Source organism: Acanthopagrus latus, chromosome 16 (genome assembly GCF_904848185.1).
Source record: "Acanthopagrus latus isolate v.2019 chromosome 16, fAcaLat1.1, whole genome shotgun sequence".
Lineage (NCBI taxonomy): Eukaryota > Metazoa > Chordata > Actinopteri > Spariformes > Sparidae > Acanthopagrus > Acanthopagrus latus.
The window spans coordinates 10696723-10713881 of record NC_051054.1 but is presented as its reverse complement, the minus strand read 5'-3'; the positions used below and the strand labels follow the sequence as shown (position 1 = coordinate 10713881).

Genomic DNA, 17159 nt, shown 5'->3' with positions numbered 1-17159 from the left:
TTGAAAAAAGGAAACGCTGCTTGAAAGAGATTCGTGAGAACCACCGACATCCCTCTACCTTGTCGGCTCACTGCTCCCCACCTTCACCTCACCGCCGCTCCTCAACTCCTCAACTCTTCAACTCCTCAACTCTCTCTCTGCAGCAATTACACGGGAAGAACGTGCTGTTCAGCGATGGCTATGTGCTGAAGGAAGACATCGGCATGGGCTCCTTCTCCGTCTGCAAACGATGTGTCCACAAAGCCACCAACACAGAGTACGCTGTCAAGGTACGAACACACACACAACTTCTGTCTTTGCGATTTAACCTTTAATAATGTGTATGTATCACTTAAAGGGGTACTTCACCCCAATTTGGCACTCAGCTGCTCAAGACACCAACGTCTCTTTCTAGAAGCTCTTTGCTGTGAGCTGTTTGATGTAGGAACTATTTTCTCTCTCCCTAACTAAACCTGCCAACTGTATCATTGTGCAGAAAGAAGGTAGGTAACCCAAAATCTAGGAGGACAGCATTAATGTTTACACCCCCACGCTGTCATGAAAATTAGCCTCTCGTCTGTGAGTGAGCAGACATGTCTGCAGGGTCTCCAAAGTTCAGCAAGGCACACTGAAACAATCTAGACTGATTAATAGCCCTATGGGTCAGAGAAAAAAAAAATGCATTTTGGATTTTTAGGTGACGTGTCGCTTCCAGGAAAAAAAACTGTTATTTGTGAAAAACAGCCAACGGCCAGAAGACAGACCGTTCATCTCCACTTGAGCTTCATGTCGCTTGTTTTTCTGTGTTTGACAGATGATTGACAAGACCAGCACAGACCCCTCTGAGGAGATCGAGATTCTGCTTAGATATGGACAGCACCCCAACATCATAACGCTGAAGGATGTGAGTGTGGGGAAAAAAAAAAAACCAAAAAAAAACCCACATGTGCTATTTTTTGCCGTGGGCATTAAGCGGGACACATTTGGTGGCATATTAATGCGCGTGCGCTTCTGTCTCAGGTGTACGACAACAGTAAGCAGGTGTTCCTGGTGACGGAGCTGATGCGCGGGGGAGAGCTGCTGGATCGGATCCTCAAACAGAAGTTCTTTTCGGAGAGGGAGGCCAGCGCTGTGCTTCACACCATCACCAAGACCGTCGAGTACCTGCACTCACAGGGGGTGAGGACGACTAGAAATACCAAAATCTCAAAATTGCTTCTTTTTTTTTTTTTTTTTTTGAGAATTTTACTGTTAAAATAAAATGTTTCTCCATCCTACTTTCATCCTCCAGGTGGTGCACAGAGACCTGAAGCCCAGCAACATCCTCTATGTGGACGAGTCAGGGAACCCGGAGTCTATCAGGATCTGTGACTTTGGCTTCGCTAAGCAACTGCGCGCCAACAACGGCCTGCTGATGACCCCATGCTACACTGCTAACTTCGTAGCTCCTGAGGTAAGAAGAGTCGCTGTTTCAGACCCAGATGAAACTGAGGCATGACACGTATTGAGATGTGAACTAAAATATGTGTTTCCCTGGACTTCACTGTAGGTGTTGAAGCGTCAGGGCTATGATGAAGGATGTGACATCTGGAGTCTGGGAGTCTTGCTGTACACTATGCTGGCTGGGTGAATACCAACTCTTTTACTTGAGCAGATTTTTCTCCACTGCTGCTCCTCATACTCACTCTGTTATCTGTGTCTTCCACCAGTTTTACTCCTTTTGCCAACGGACCCGAGGACACCCCAAATGAGATCCTGAACAGGATAGGCAACGGCAGCTTCAGTCTGACTGGAGGAAACTGGGACACCGTGTCCGACGCTGCCAAGGTAGAGCTGCAGATCTGACCGACAACTCCTGAACTCATGATCCTCAGCGATAACTTTTTCTGTCATAATATCGGTTTCATATTTAATGTGTGCTCTCTTTAGGACCTTGTGTCCAAGATGCTTCACGTGGACCCGCATCAGAGGCTGACTGCCAAGCAGGTCCTCAAACATACCTGGATTGTTCAGAGAGACAAACTGCCCAACAGCCAGCTCCCACATCATGATCCCAAACTGGTCAAGGTAACAGCGCCTATCTTTAAATAGTGTTCATATACCTATAGATTCAAGAAGACTCTACCGGACAGTATGAAAATGAATCACATGTAATAATAGGCTACTCTGTTGGACAGTGTTGTAAGATAGATTCTCATTGGAAGCTGTTCCATTTGATCATGCTTCCTTTGTTATACCTACCTTTGCGATAGCTGGTTTATTTGGGCTGCACTCACTAAGCTGTTGTTCATGTATCAGGGTGCGATGGCAGCCACCTACTCCGCCCTGAAGAACTCCCAGCCGACTCCAGAGCTCAAGCCCATCGAGAGCTCCTTCCTAGCCCAGAGGCGTGTCAAGAAACTTCCCTCCACCTCCCTGTAGAGACACGAAACAACCAATCAGCTCACTGGAGACTGACTGAAAACCGCACCTCCTGGCTCCAAACCACCCAGTCAGCTTGCTCGGGGACTCGGTGTCCATCCGCCTCTACCAGCCAAGGAACACCGACTGTGGTCCTGCCCCCGTCTTGTGACATCAGCTGTCCCGCTCTCACCGTCATCCTCCTTGTTCGGGCCCGTCAGATGCTGTCAGCCAATCTCCTTCTGGACTGGCATGAGATCGTGATGATTGATGGGGGTGATGAGGGCAAAAAAAATTTAAAAAACAAAAGGGTGCAGGTTTTTGGCAGATGTATTAGTGCTGTGTGAGTGTGTGTGCTTGGGTGTGCGTGCGTGCGTGTGTGTGTGAGGGTGATTGTGCATGACCTGCAACAGAGTCGATGCAGCCATGTTTTTTTGATTGTGACAACGACAGTTTTCTCCCCTCATCATTGCTGTAATCAGTTGTCATCCAGCTTGCTGCACGCCTGTCTGTCTGCCTGTTTTTGTTGTCTGTCTTCCTGTTCTTTTTGTAAAGTTGATGAGCTTTATATTACCGGGTGTGCCGCCAAATCAACCTGTGCTGAGGGCACAAAAACACAGTACTGTCCAACTGCTGTTAAATGTTTTTTGAAAGAGCATTATTAATATGAATATTAAACATTTCTGCCATAATTGCCTCTTTGGCTTTGGTACAGCCAGAATATGTGGATTCTAGGAAATGTCAAATGCTGATGTTTTGGTTAATGTCAATCTACGCTTGTATTTTGTTTAACGAAGAGTGTGTGTGTATGAGTGGATGTGTGTGCGCGTGTGTGTGTCTGTTGCATGACTTGCAGTGTGTGTGTGTTTGTGTGTGTGTGTGTCTGTGCGTGTACTGTCTTGCGGGATGCTGCAGGGTCATGTGCATGGTCCGGTGATGTGATGATGTCATGTGGCTTCCTCGTTTCTCTCCTCTCCCTTTTTTTTTTGCTCTGCTTGGTCAACCTGCTGGCAACCATTTTGAGATGTCTATTAATTTTTTATTACTACAAAACTAGTAAAATAGGTGGCTTTCTGTGAAAGAAAACTTGCCCAAGGAACAATGTGGCATGTTAAAAAAATTCTATATTTGCTTTGTTTTCTTGTTTATTTCTTCTTGTTTTTTTTTTCTCTGTCACTGTTTCTTGGATAATGCATATTGAATGCTGTTTCCTGTGTTGGCTGCTTTTGTTGTTGATCGTTTTGTTATTTTCTTCATGTCTAAAGGAAGTGGTGATTTAAAAATAGTGAAAGATACGCTGAGCACATCAGTCTATGGACTTAACGCCGTACAGGTCTCTCCTTGCACTGTAAAAGGGAGAAAAAGCTGGCTGTGTCTTTATTCAAGCACTCCAAGACAGCTTCTTTCCCCCTTCTATCAAATCACAGGTTTGTGATCTCTGAATTTCCTGATCCTTAATTTCCTTCATTATGACTTCGATTCATTTTATTGACCCATCCTGAAGAAGAGTACGTGTGTCTCATTGTAAGTAGCTTCGTGGGCTAGGTCCTTGTTTCAGCTCGGTGCCTGTAAGCCTACAGGTGAGGCAGAATGTCTTACATGGATTACACATGACAACAGTGTTCACGCGTGGAAGGGGAGACCTTTGCGGCAGAAAATAATCAATGACCCAGCTGTCTTACCTCAAAGGGATCAAAGTTCTGTTATAATTCTTGTTTGGTGGCAAATCTCTCCCTCCTTTGACTGAATTTATGGTAAGATGTTATTGTATGATAAAGAAGAAGATTTTTATATCTTACAAATATTAAAAATTCAGTTGCTACGACAAACTGTCTCGTTCTGTTTTTCTGTTAAGCTTTTCACTGCATTTCATTTAATCAGTATGAGAATTGGTATTCCTTTATTGTCCTACAAACGGGGAAATTTGTTTGCCGCAGCAGCCAAAGGACAGTAGTATTATTAAAAAAAACAATAATGATATTTTAAAAAATGAACAATTCGATTAAAAGGGAAGAAATAAAATAGACTCGTATAAACATATGAACATAATATTGTACAAAAATAACGCGTCATTATAAACAGTGTGGCAGTGAGTTGTTATTTACAAAGATACAAATACAAAATTTACATTGATTCAAAGTAAAGGCACTCACAATTTACACATCCAGCAGGGTATTAGGCCTCACTAGTGCAGAGGTGGAAATTGGACACCTTTTTAATAAAGTTTTCAAACTATTGCAACCCCCCCACATGTTGTTTCATAATGGTTTGATCCACTGCCACCTAACTGTCATCAGTATCACCTGGCTCATGGTGCAGCTTTGTGTGGGGATCTGGCAGCCTGTCGTCGGTGGCTGACCTCCAGTAAGTAGTTCAAACACAGAATATGTTCAACAGTTCTTCACCTCTACCACTCAGTACTATGAAACGCATTTAAAATTGTCAGCAGTGTTAATTTTTGCAGCACTGAATAACAAGTATTTTGTCTGTGTTTGCTAGCAGTTAGCGTTTGCTAGCTAGCCACAGTTTGAATTTGAGTCCGTGGGGAAAGCTGTCCATGTCATGTCTGTGTGCTTAGTTGTCAGTGTGGCAGATTGTTCGTTAGCACTACTTTTGGTGTCTACCTCAGGAAAGAGTCATGCCAGTGAAAACTGATATCAGCTTTGAAGTAAACAATTGTTCGCTTCAAAGTCGATATCAGATTTTTGAGGTAGATGCTCACAGTGAGAATGCTAGCATGTTGCTTTTCAGCAGGTATGAATTCAGCGTCTCTGTAGCGTGCAAACATGAGGACATTTGCTAATTGGCAATCAAAAGCACCGTTTTGCAGGTGTTTTTAAGCACATAAATGTCTTGAATGAAAAATAATGGGATGAAAGTTTGTGGAAATCCATCCAACAGTTGAGATATTTTAGTCTCTGCAAATATGGCGAGCCAATAGACCGACATCCCCATCCAGAGAGAGAGAAGAAGCCAAGTATGGCTAAAACTTTTGGCACTCGAAGCTGAGACACCTTAAGACATCTTTAGGGTTGGTCCTTTTAAAAAGTTCCTCCATTATCAGACTTTGTGGTGCAGGCTGGCTAGTAGTCTTCATGACAAACAGATTACCCTTTATTGATGGCACTATCGTCAATTTTGTTTAATCCACTATTGTCCCATGACTCTATCGTTCAACTTTATCTTGTAAACTTAAATCTTAGTGGATCAGAGAAGAATTATTATTTAAGTAGCAATTCACAATCAGATACACTGGTTCAATATATGATACTGACCTTACTGTATCAGCCATGAGATTGCTTTACTGTATCAAGTCTGCATGCCATAATAAAAGCTGTGACTTAATGTTACTTTACATGAAAAAGTAGTTCTAAGCAGTGGGGTGTACAGATTCTAAATTAGGGGAAAAGAGAGCATCGGTATCAGATTTGTGCCGCGCTCAGTTGAGGCAGTTGGTATCAAGAGAGAAAAAGTTGGATCATGTTTCTGTTCATCTGACCCCTGAGCTCCTGCCTTCTTGTGGGCCCACGGCTTGGTGTGTTTCCACAGTTGGTCACAGGAGGGAGATAAAGTGCAAGCTTGTTTTTTTTTATGTAAAAGTAAAATGAATCATGGCCTGTCTAGCTAGTATAATGCTTTACTGTGAAAGCACTCGCCACTGACCACAACTGCTACACCGACTCTTCTTTACTCTTTTAACTGCTGTCATGCAAGTGTTGGAACCTACTGCTGGAGAGAGACAGCTTCAAGTGACTGCTGCACAGTTTGTGCCATGTTAAATGTAAATTGATGTATTTTTAAACATGCACATTATTGACAGCTTACAGTATCTGCATGTAAATGACTTCCTGTTTCAGCGCCTCTCCATCTGCCTCTTTTTGCCTGTAGCATTTTCACTCTTACATTCAATCTCCTCCTCCTCTATGCTCTCTTTTCTCCAGCACTCATTTCCAGTATCGACACATCGTACCTTTAACCTGCTGTTGCCTGTGTCTGTATGCACGGCAGCGCTTACTTGCATAACAGCCATACACAGTACCTGCTGCTTCTGTTGCTGTGTTTCTCTTCACTCGTCTTCACCCCGATGACATGATTTATGTTGGACGGATGAACTGTTCCCCAATCATGTGTGAGAAATGCGGTGTTAAATTATTTATACGCTGGTTTCTTGACGTCACCTTACCAGTAATTCACACTACAATTAATGGCTTCCTGCTCTTTCTCTTTCTCACACACACACACACACACACACACACACACACACACACACACACACACACACACACACACACACACACACACACACACACACACAGACTGACTAACTCAGCCTGTAGCAGCAGAACGAGACAACTGATATTGATTACTGAGCAGTGGAAAACCAGCATCATCACCATCATCTGCCTCCTGTCTCGGGGGGTAGAAGAAAGAGATGCAGTTTTCATTCAGGTCCTCTCTCCTCACTTTACTGCAGCCGTCAGCTCAAGCAGCTCTGCTCTAATGGAGGCTGAATTCTCTTTTTTTCCTTGCATTTTTGAAAGGGTGGGAGTGTGTCTGCGTGGGTGTATGGTGGAAGTCTTGTCTGATGGATACTGTCCAGGGCTAAATATTTTAAAGAGGTGCTGCTCCATTTTAAAGGGGTCTCTTTGTGTGTGTTTTTGTTTTTCAGTGTGAGTTACAGTTGTGATTTGCTGCTTATAGCTTCGCCTGTGCTGCTGTTAAATTGCAAGCGCAAAAACCTTAAACTGACACTTTGGCCCTCCCCCACTGTCTGTACAGCACATCTCCGAGGGTAACTTATCATTTTTATGGGGACCAAGTGGTCACCCATAATTCACTCTAACTTTGCACACAAGCAGAAACACAATGCTAGCTTTCGTACATACAACACAAGCTGCACAATTCATATGTGGGACATTATGCTAGTGTAACTGTCATGTAGCTAGATGCATGCCTGTGATTTATGACCTGGGACATGCAGTGTATATGATAATGGATGCAGCAGCAATGAAGGTTACCCAACATTGCTAGACAGCAACTTAAATATAAAGACAAAAAACTAGAAAATGTAAAAGCTTAGCTTCTTTCATGTCCTCTGCTCCTACATGTTCTCACATTTCCCATCAATATTGTTGCTGCTACAGTAATGTTTTTTAGCTCCATAGAGTAATATTATTCAGTTACCCTTTTATTGTTAGACATATGATCAGACAGAAAGGAGCAAATAAGTACAGAGGACCAATGTAAGTACATTAACATGCCATTAAATACTCTGAAAATAACATTAAAGACTTATCAAAAAACTAATGTAGACATCAAAAAATGTATGAAAAATATGGCACATTTCTTTTTTTCATATTTACCATTTTATCTAGGTTTCCATTTGCCATTTCAATATTTAGTGTATTCATTATTCATTTTATATCTGTTTCTGTATTGTTTTCCCTTTGCATTTTTTCCCCATAGATTTTCCCAAACTGAGTTATATCCACGAAGGACATTACGTTTGTCGGCCGGTCAGTTGGTTGGTTTGTCAGCAGGGTTACACAAAAACTACCCAGTGGATTTCCATGTAACTTGGATGGAGGTTGACTCTCGGCCCAGAATTGTGTTCTTGTTGCTTCTACAGTAATAATGAAAGGCATGTGACTAAAACACCAGGGCAGGATCTGACACATCATTTGTTATTTAGCTGGTTGGAGGATGGCTCTCTGCCCAGAATAGACCCAGTTTACTCTTGGTGCAGATCTGGATAAAGAGACGGATCCTGGTGCCTCGGAAGTATGCTCTCTACGCCTTTCCGCTTTATTATGCTTTATTTGAGATTAAAGTAGTGTTCATAAAGTCCAAAAAATCAGCCTAATAGCCCTCATGAAAATCATAATATTGCTAACTATATAATAAGAAATCCATTCTTTTTTTTTTTTTCTTAAGCACAGAATGCTGTATATAGGAACAGTAGCTGTAGCCTGCTAGCATGCAGATCTCTAGATTCACACACTACGCAACTCTCATGCTTAAGACAAACTGCTTATCCAAACTACAATCAGTCACAGTCATTTATAACCCAAAGCCGTATGGACAAGGTAAAGACAGACAGACGCTCTGACTTCATCATGTGCACTCACACCAACTACACACAAACACATACACACACACCGCAGATTAAAGTAATCTGAAACAGAGGCTGGGGTAAGAGAGATTGAGAGCAGGCTTTCATCATGATTTTAGCTATATTGAGAGAGAGAAGAGGGAAATAAATGGGAATGGATGAGTGGAATAGAGTCAGAGATAATTGTATTTTGGAAGGATTACAGTCGGCACTTAAACACTGAAATTAATTCTGCACACTAAATGATGAGAGAACAATTTGACTTGTTTTTGTGTGTGTGTGTCGGGGGGGATGTCATCTGTGTGCTTGTAAATGTGGAACAATGTGTCCTAGTACGTGTGTTTTGACTTTGTCATAACAAAACTGTTATTTGGTTAGGCATGGCTGTGTTTGCAGGCAGGCCAAGTCCTGCTGCTCAAGATGTTTTGCCAACGATGATGGCAATCTGTGCGTGCAGAACTGTCGGCACCATGTGGGATTAGTTTAGAGAGAGAGAGAGAGAGTGGTTTTTAACTGAGGGATGTTGCGCAACCACTAGAGTCTTCCAAAAACAGGCATCATGATAAACAAACCTACTCTGCTGAAGCATCTTGTCTTCATCCCTAAAAATCTTTACTCACTCAAGCATGTTGTGCAACTGGTGTAAATCTAAGGGAAATGATGCAACATATGCAAATACAACTCATAAGGCTGCATTATTCACCCCCTGATGTAATACTATGCTCTAAATGATTTTTATATTACAAAATGTTCTAGATATACCTCTGTAAAAAGGCTTTTTTTCTTATTCAAATGTTCATGCCACAGTTCAGCTCCACAGTAGCATAATTGTCTCTGCTCCCCTTTTTATTTTTCTGATCCATTTGCAAAGGTCTTTCTTCTTCTTCTTTCCAAATGCCTTTCTGACTTTCTGAATAACAAGACTGAAACCTGAAGAGCATCTTTAGGGTTTCCTGTCATTTCTTCCTTCAATAGGCACATAACATGCAGCCTCCCCTGCCTTTCTCTCTCTCTACTCTCAAGAGATCAGAAGATCAGCAAAGCTAAAAGCAGAGGAGGGGTTTTGTGCAGTCAGTGCTACCGCTAATGCGATGCCAATCCTGAGATAAAAGCAAAGAGCTAAGTGAACCCTAAAATATGCAAGCGCACAGACTCTCACGCACGGACACCTCCATCCTGCTAAAAGCTTCGTTGTTTTTATTCACTGTAGCTGAAGGTAGTTATTTAAAACATCACTTCTTAATGCTCCAAATGTGCCGGTGTATGCGTGTCTGTGCAGTGTGTTTTTATACGTGTCTTCATGTCATCATATTAAATCACTTCTGCAATGCAGCTGCAGAGCCGGTCGATATTTGTCTAGACGGGCAGGGTAAGTTTAGCCGATAATGGAGTGGATATTATAGCCAGCAGCAGGAGAAGAAAAAGACTGTATTGTATCATGATGTAATTACTCACCATCAGATCAGTGAAGTCAAAAATTGTGATTGCTGCAACAATTCTGATTTGAAATACAAGTTGTAAGTTTAATTATTTTTAGGCAATTCACAAGGTTAATGAACAGTGGTGCACCAGGATGTTTTAGTGATATGGCCATAAAAAATAAAAAATGGCACTAGTTGCATCTGATGGAGCACCACGAGCAGACATTTGTGATAAAAGGGTACTTCACCATGTTTTGTCCACTAGAAGGGTACCGTAGTTCTCATCCTTTAGGCCACACACCTGCTAACAGATTATTTAGAAATCAGGATTATACTCATCACAGCAGCTTTAATTTTGGTTAAATGCTCTGAAAAATTGGACTCCTGGGATCACAGTGCTCAGTGAGTGTGGAGATTTCCTTTGTATTTAGCCCTTTTTAATACTGGTAAAATAGAACATTTAATTTAGGCCCATTTTTAATGCATGTATCTTGTTTTTTACTGATAATTTTACACATGAAATAATGACTTAGAGCAGATAGAAGCATATAGAGCACGATACGCGGCAGTTTTAGAATTTTTATAAGCCTGGTGTGATTTCATGGTACCACAGTTGAATGCACTCTTGGTGTTGTGCCAGAGTAATATGAATTATACTTGGCTAATCACATTTACTACGTTTTTGAATACAACATTTTTCCCCTAAGCCAAAAAAAAAAAAAGGGGCTGCAACAGTTTCTTAGCAACAGCAAGTCTTCATCGCCTGCCATGTGAGCAGTGACAGTAACCTTCTGCAGTTTTTTTTTGTTTTTGTTTTTTTCTAAATGTGTATGTGTCTGTTCCTTGCTGATATTTATGTGTTTTGGACATTTGTATTTGTATGTGTGCAAAAACATGACTTTTATATGACATAAATAAGGAGGCATAGTTTGTGAGCTGTCTAACAAGTCAAAAGAGGGACGGAATGTGGCACAAGAATGAGTACCGGGAAAGGTGATAATGCCGAGCAGCAAGGTGATAAAGGGGAGAGAGGAACTGGAGCAACACCCCTCCCTCCTGCTTCTGCTTCTGCCATCTGATGCGGAGACGGTGTTGCTATGGGCAACCATCCGAGCAAGAGAGAGGCAGAAAGAGGGAAATTTGGAGACCAGCTGGTAAGAGGAAAGGAGGACACCAGAATACAAGATCAGCAAATAGGAGCGAGAGCTGGTCCTTCTGCCTGTCTCGCCTCACTCCGCCTCGCCTGGCTGAGCAGAGCTGATTGAAGCAGAGCTCCAGATGACGACGACGAAGCAAAACAGTCAAGCAGAGGACACAACAGCCTGCCAGCATCAGCAGCAAAGAGGCTGGCTGCCCAATCATCAGCTGACATGCTCATGAGTTCAGCAGCCAATGAGGTGCCGGGAGGCTCCTCCCGAGCACAACCACTCGGATGCAGAGACAGCACCAGCCTGCCTCAGATCTCTTATTAATGAATGGAGCAGTCCTCAGGCTGGATCACTGCACATCTCCGCGCTTGCTGCTCGACTGCACGGCTGCACAGCTGCTCTCCCCTCTGACACGGCAAGACCGGGAGAAAAACATCAACGCTGACAACAAGGACAGCAGCAGTACAGGAAGAGCTAAACAGTTGCCATGAAGGGACGACAAAGAAACACAGGCGCCCATGATGAGGACACAACTGAGGACGTGGCAGCAGCTATTGAAAACAAGGACCCACATCCTGATATTAAACCACCGGATTCACCTTCTCCTTCGTCGTCTTCTCCTCCTCTTCCTCCATTAGCCATGCCACCATCTACATCAGCCTCCACCCTCCTAGCCCTAGCCTCTCCAGCCACCCGGCGCTCAATTTCCATGGGAGACTTCCGGAGGGTGACAGGGGCTCTGCTAGCCCGCTCTGATCCCCCATCCACCTCTGCCACGGCCCCCTCCTCCAAGCTCGTCACCCCCAGCTCCAGCATGGAGTTCGAGGCAGCTCGGCGGCGCCTCCTGGAGGTCGAGGAGCGCCAGCGCGTCATCAGAGAGATGGAGCGACGACTGGAGGAGCTCAGGGAAGTGTTTGTGCGCTCGGAGCAGGAGGTGGTGGTTCACGGGGAGCTGGTGTCGCGGATATCTAGCGGAGCCCAGCAGGGGGAGCTGTTTGTGGCAGAGAACAGCCAGCGGCTAAAGAAAGGCCTGAGGTTCAAGAAACATCGACCCACCATCGTCTTCTCCTCCATGCTGGGACTCCGCACGTGCCTCCCGTGGCCTGTGAAGCTCAAATAGGAGCAATAGCAACTTGCATTTCCACCACCGCTGTAGAAATGTGCTTTACATTAATGGGAGGTTAGACTTCCATTCTTTAGCTATCACTCATCAACACGGCTGCTCTCATGTTTCCACCTTTCTGCTCTTGTATCCTGAGGCTGGTCCTCCAGGACTTTAGAGTGCCTACAATAATCACAAATGCTAGTATAAGGAGCTTCAGTGCATTCAGTGCATTTCCGAGGAAATTATCTGGCTAGCAAACCAATCAAGCCAGTACCAGTGCAATGTGTACAGGTTTTCATTATGTCCTCATTGTTTTGACTTTGCTGCTTGCAGTTTAACATGGTGTTGGACTTGCATAGGAAAGATTGTATTTTGAGATTGAATCCATGGTGCATGGATGAGTCATTTTTCAGGTGATGTGGGAGTTCAGACTGGCCTGTTAGGTAACGCTCGCTTTGCTGCACATCTCTTAACTTATGCAGCAATGACCGAAAAGCCAATAGGGATTATATAATGTAAAACTTCTCAGAGGAAGAAGAGAGGGAAGAGGAAAAGAGATAGGCAGCGGGAACAGTCTGCCTCTCCAAGGGAAGGGCAGCGAAAGAGAACGAGAGGTGAAGCTGTGATATCTGCACTGTTACGTCAAAGGATGCAGTAAAGAGGCAGGAAATAGAATGTGTGGAATTTAGCCAGCTGAGACCTACACAGAAAATGTGCCTTGGCCTCTCTGTGACCACTCGTTTCAACACCACAACCTCTGTGTTTGGCGGCATAAAACAAGGAGAAGGAGGAGAGCAGGATGGGAGTTTGTTCCACCTGTGGCCTCTATTTTTTTATTTATTTTTTTTTTAATCCAGTCACCTAGCAACCGCTCATCTCTCAATCCTAAATCCGCTTCAACAAAAATCTCCAGAATGTATCCAGCAGAGCACTGTAACTACACTACGAGACAGCTGTAGAAGGCCCCTTGCAGGATTTAGCATAGGAATACACCTGCTGCATTTCAACTGTAGTCAAAAACATTGTCAGTACGAGCTGCTATTGAATCTGCTCTTTTATTTGATAATTAGGGCTTTGCACTTAAGTAAAGCCACGCATGCATTAGCAAGCAAAGCTAAGGTAGGCCGTCACTGTTTGTTGATTGTGTCTGGGCGAGCTATTTAGAGCTCCGAGACTGACACAAGTGTAGTGTATAGCGTGCGCAATAACAGCCTCACTGGTATCATAATCAGCTTTTTTTTGTGGCATTTAAAAGAAGTTGGACAATGTGGCTTCATTCAGGGTTTCTATGTAGTTTTGGTGAATTTGATAGAAGAGTCACTAATTGTGCTTGTGATCCTTCCCATGCACAGCAGTATCTTTGTCCCATATGCGATGGATGACCTGGTTTCTACATATAGATCACACACATTTTTTTGCCCTAATTCTTTTCCTTTCCTCCGATCCCTCTTCCCTCTGGATTAGCAGTGACTAGGTATGTCTTGTATTCATCTGTTCAACCGATCCCCTGCTTCAGCTGTATGCCTGCATTTGGAAAGCACAGCCAATACACCAGGGATACCTATTTTTGGCATTCAAAGGTTATAGCAGAGAGGCAGGCATTCAGTCTCAGTGCAGCATTTGATGGAAAAAGCATGCTAGTATCAATCTATGTGTACCACTTTCCAAAAGAACGAGAAAGGATTTCTGCGTGTGCAGAATGGGGCTTTGTTTGCTCTCTTATTATAAATGACCCCAACTGAGAACAAAGCAAAGCAGTTTTCCTAAAGAGGGACATGGTGTGTAATCACTTAGCTGTCTTTAAAGTCATCATGTGTACTCAGACATTCTAGTTTTAATTGCTCCCTGGTCGCAAAGATGCACAAGACGGGGACATGCATCGTTTGAGATGTATTAGGAACATCTCTTTGTCTCTGTCAGGGCAGGAAAAGACATTGATGTGTTGCTCTGTGCCCAGACTGCCTGTATCAGGAACCCTGCAGGCATGGTAAGAAGGAACAATGTGATGTGACGACTATACTCACAAGTCTTTTAACGTATGTTGATGAAGATCAAATAGAACAAAGATGCCCGATGGATTTGGTTATTTTGTAATTTTCACTATAAGGGCTTCAGTGATCAGTTTGTCTAAGATGATTGTGAGCAAAGTTAAAGGGGCACTCAGCTGATCTTCCATATGAACGTCAGGTTACTGTAGTCTACTAAAGGTTGATGCTATTTAGTAGCATTATAGGGAATGCTGGCTAGGGTAGAGCCCATGGATGAGGGAGCCAGGGGTGCTGAGGACAAGGCTATAGCATTATGCTGAATTTACAAGAAGGCTCAAATGATGAAGAATTTGTAAGAAACAGCTCTTTAAGTTTAACTGTTTAAGTTTCTCCTCACTCAACAAGTTACATAACTGAGTGAATTTTTGAATTTCTCTCCATTTTCATCTCCTTGCTGTTGTTGACTGTAGTTGATGCAGCTGCCTTGACCTGTTATATGTTGGTGTTCAAGTTTGCCATCTACCATAGTAATTGGCATAAATAATGATCAGATACATGTTGCTGTAGATATTCAAATTTATACAAAAACATGAATGTCGCGCACCACTTAGGTCAAGAATATAGACTGACTCCTCAGCATACCTGACTGTGACCACTTCCTACTTCCCTGATAGAGCCCAACCAATACAGTTTTGGGGGGACCAGACCCAATACTGATATTGGAGTGAAAAAATTCTGATATCGCTCGGCCAACATTCTTATACTAACCAAATATACTGTATACAGAAACACACATTTGGGCTGACAGTGGCTAACCAGTATATCGGTCAGACTCTGATCGGGACCAAAAATCAGGATCTGCTGCTTTTACTGTGATTGCTTTTAAAAAAAAAAAATCTATCCCAACTTCATGAAAGTGCAGTTCTAAATCTCTGGAGTACCCCTTTAAGCAAAGAAAATGTTACATACTCAGTGTGACTTAGCTTTCAGATTCCTGACAGCCATGATGACCTTGTCATTGAATGTTTTCTATCTCTGTATAAGCATTCCACCTGAACGAGGGAAGTACTGCTTGCTGTCTTCGTGCACATCTATACCAAACAATATTCAGCTATCAGCTAGGCTAGTTGCCAGCAAAACGCTGGTGCAGAATAAAAGGGTCTAGTAGGCCTTTAACATGTATTCATGGTCCTATGTATATACCTAGTTATAACTGAATATACAGCTGGCCTATTGCTTTTCATATGCCTTATGCAGTGTTTGTGCATTGGCAGTGATAGTGTTAACACTGATGATGAAGGAGATGGTAAACGGGCAAACTCATGACCATCATAAACCTCATCCAGAAACATCATCATCTGGGCAGAAGAAGGAAAAAAAAACAACTCATGCACTGTTGTTGGACTGCACCTTTTTGTGTTTTTCTATGAATGAAAAGATTTCCCAAAGATCTCTGGGCCCACTTGCAGAATGAATGTAATGTTAATTGTTACCGACGTGTTTTCTTTTCCCTCGACACTGAACACGGTATAATCACATTTATCTTGTCTGAACCTGTGATTGGCAATAAATCCTTTCTTTATGTTCATGGCCTTGGAATCACATTAAAGGTTCCTTGTGGAGTTTTTCACCACCACAGAAGTAAATATGACTTCTTAAGTGCGCCAAAAATATTTTTTATGTAGGCATTAAATATCTCAAAGTGTGATATACATTGATTTGTTTTGTATTCTGTATTTATTTCTTTATATACTGATCCCTTTATTTCAACTGTCTTACTATGTCATTTATTAATATATTCATTTATTTAACTAACTAAACTATATTTATATTTGTAATATCTTGCAAAGGGAAAAATACAGAAATAAAATTAACAAAAAAAAGCAAAAATTGATAAATGCCTACATTAAATGGTAAAGTAAATTAATACAGGGATTAATTTAAAACTACAGAGGCAAATTAAAACAGAAATATCAATTTATGTCACATTTTAAAAAATTATTTTATGCCTGAATTGACTTCAAATGTTGTTTTTTGGTGCATTTAGTAGCATATCATTTATTTATCGAGCCATTTATTTATTTCTTCATTTATTTATTATTTTGGCAGTTTCAGTCTGCCATTAACATGCAGCTGTGGTGTGATAAACAGTCCTGTTGTAGGCTTGGATCTTTTCTGCTGACTCCACAGTGTTCCTTCTAAGGTCTTGTGACTTTTTGATACAAGAGAGTTCAAACCAAACAAAAAAAATTCTTGAGGTAACAACGACTAACTACAACAACAGCTCTCACAGCCCTTTACTGACAAGCACAGGTCCAAAAAACACTTTTCTGATGTTTGTTTATCCTCTGAATGTTTTAATATTTTGTGTTTTCGTTTTATGTGACGTAGGGTGCGGTACGTATTTATGAAGCACAGAACTTTGTGTTTTTTCTTCAATCAGGGGTTTATGACCTTTTATTCACAGTATGATGATATTTTTGATTGAAAGCTGTATATTCTCTACTAGTATGAATGTTAAGTCCAATTTTACCTGGAAAATGTTATATGCTTAACAGCAACAGCAGGTTTGGAGTCAATTTGCTTTCAGTTCTGAATGTTAAATGAATCAGCTATTTGCATAATAATTACGAAGCCTTAATTCTAATGATTTGTGACAGATTTATGGTCATGGGACACTTTTCACAGGAAAGAAAGCCCACTTTTCTAAATGTAATCGAAAAACCAGCTGGATTGGAGGTCAGTTGTCCCCAAACCTTTCTGCTTCTGAAAAGGCTTTTGCTTTCTGCTGCACAGTAAAAGAATGAATGTTATGCTTCTGTTTAATGCTTAAATTTTGCTGCCACTTATTTCAAATCTTTACACTGTCATTAACTTGAGCACAGAGCTACAATGTACAAGACTAGTAAATGTTAAAAGATTTCATTTTAAGCATATCAGGTTTTGTAAAATAGACCGAATTATTAGAATAAACAAACTAAATGACCAAAGTGTTGAGTGTTTTTT

At 42.0% G+C, this 17159-nt stretch overlaps 2 protein-coding genes across 5 annotated transcripts in view; both read left to right on the top strand.

Moving 5' to 3' along the window:
* rps6ka1 (ribosomal protein S6 kinase a, polypeptide 1) overlaps positions 1-4208 on the top strand; it is a 50641-nt gene extending 46433 nt beyond the window's left edge. For all 4 annotated transcript variants that reach the window (XM_037071424.1, XM_037071426.1, XM_037071427.1 and 1 more), the window contains 8 exons: positions 144-269; positions 794-883; positions 1000-1158; positions 1271-1432; positions 1529-1605; positions 1689-1806; positions 1909-2046; positions 2278-4208. In XM_037071424.1, the coding sequence (XP_036927319.1) occupies positions 144-269; positions 794-883; positions 1000-1158; positions 1271-1432; positions 1529-1605; positions 1689-1806; positions 1909-2046; positions 2278-2400 (993 nt within the window). In that variant the 3' untranslated portion in view covers positions 2401-4208. The remainder of the gene's footprint in view (positions 1-143; positions 270-793; positions 884-999; positions 1159-1270; positions 1433-1528; positions 1606-1688; positions 1807-1908; positions 2047-2277) is intronic.
* Positions 4209-10745: 6537 nt separating this feature from the next.
* On the top strand, positions 10746-17143 carry LOC119004489. The gene has a single exon (XM_037071436.1). It carries the CDS (start codon positions 11548-11550, stop codon positions 12178-12180), a length of 633 nt encoding a protein of 210 aa, XP_036927331.1. The 5' UTR covers positions 10746-11547; the 3' UTR covers positions 12181-17143.
* The last annotated feature ends 16 nt before the right edge of the window (positions 17144-17159 follow it).

What these genes read in the sequence shown, in the direction of transcription:
- LOC119004489 (XM_037071436.1), top strand. Translation starts at nt 11,548, where the DNA reads ATGAAGGGACGACAAAGAAACACAGGCGCCCATGATGAGGACACAACT.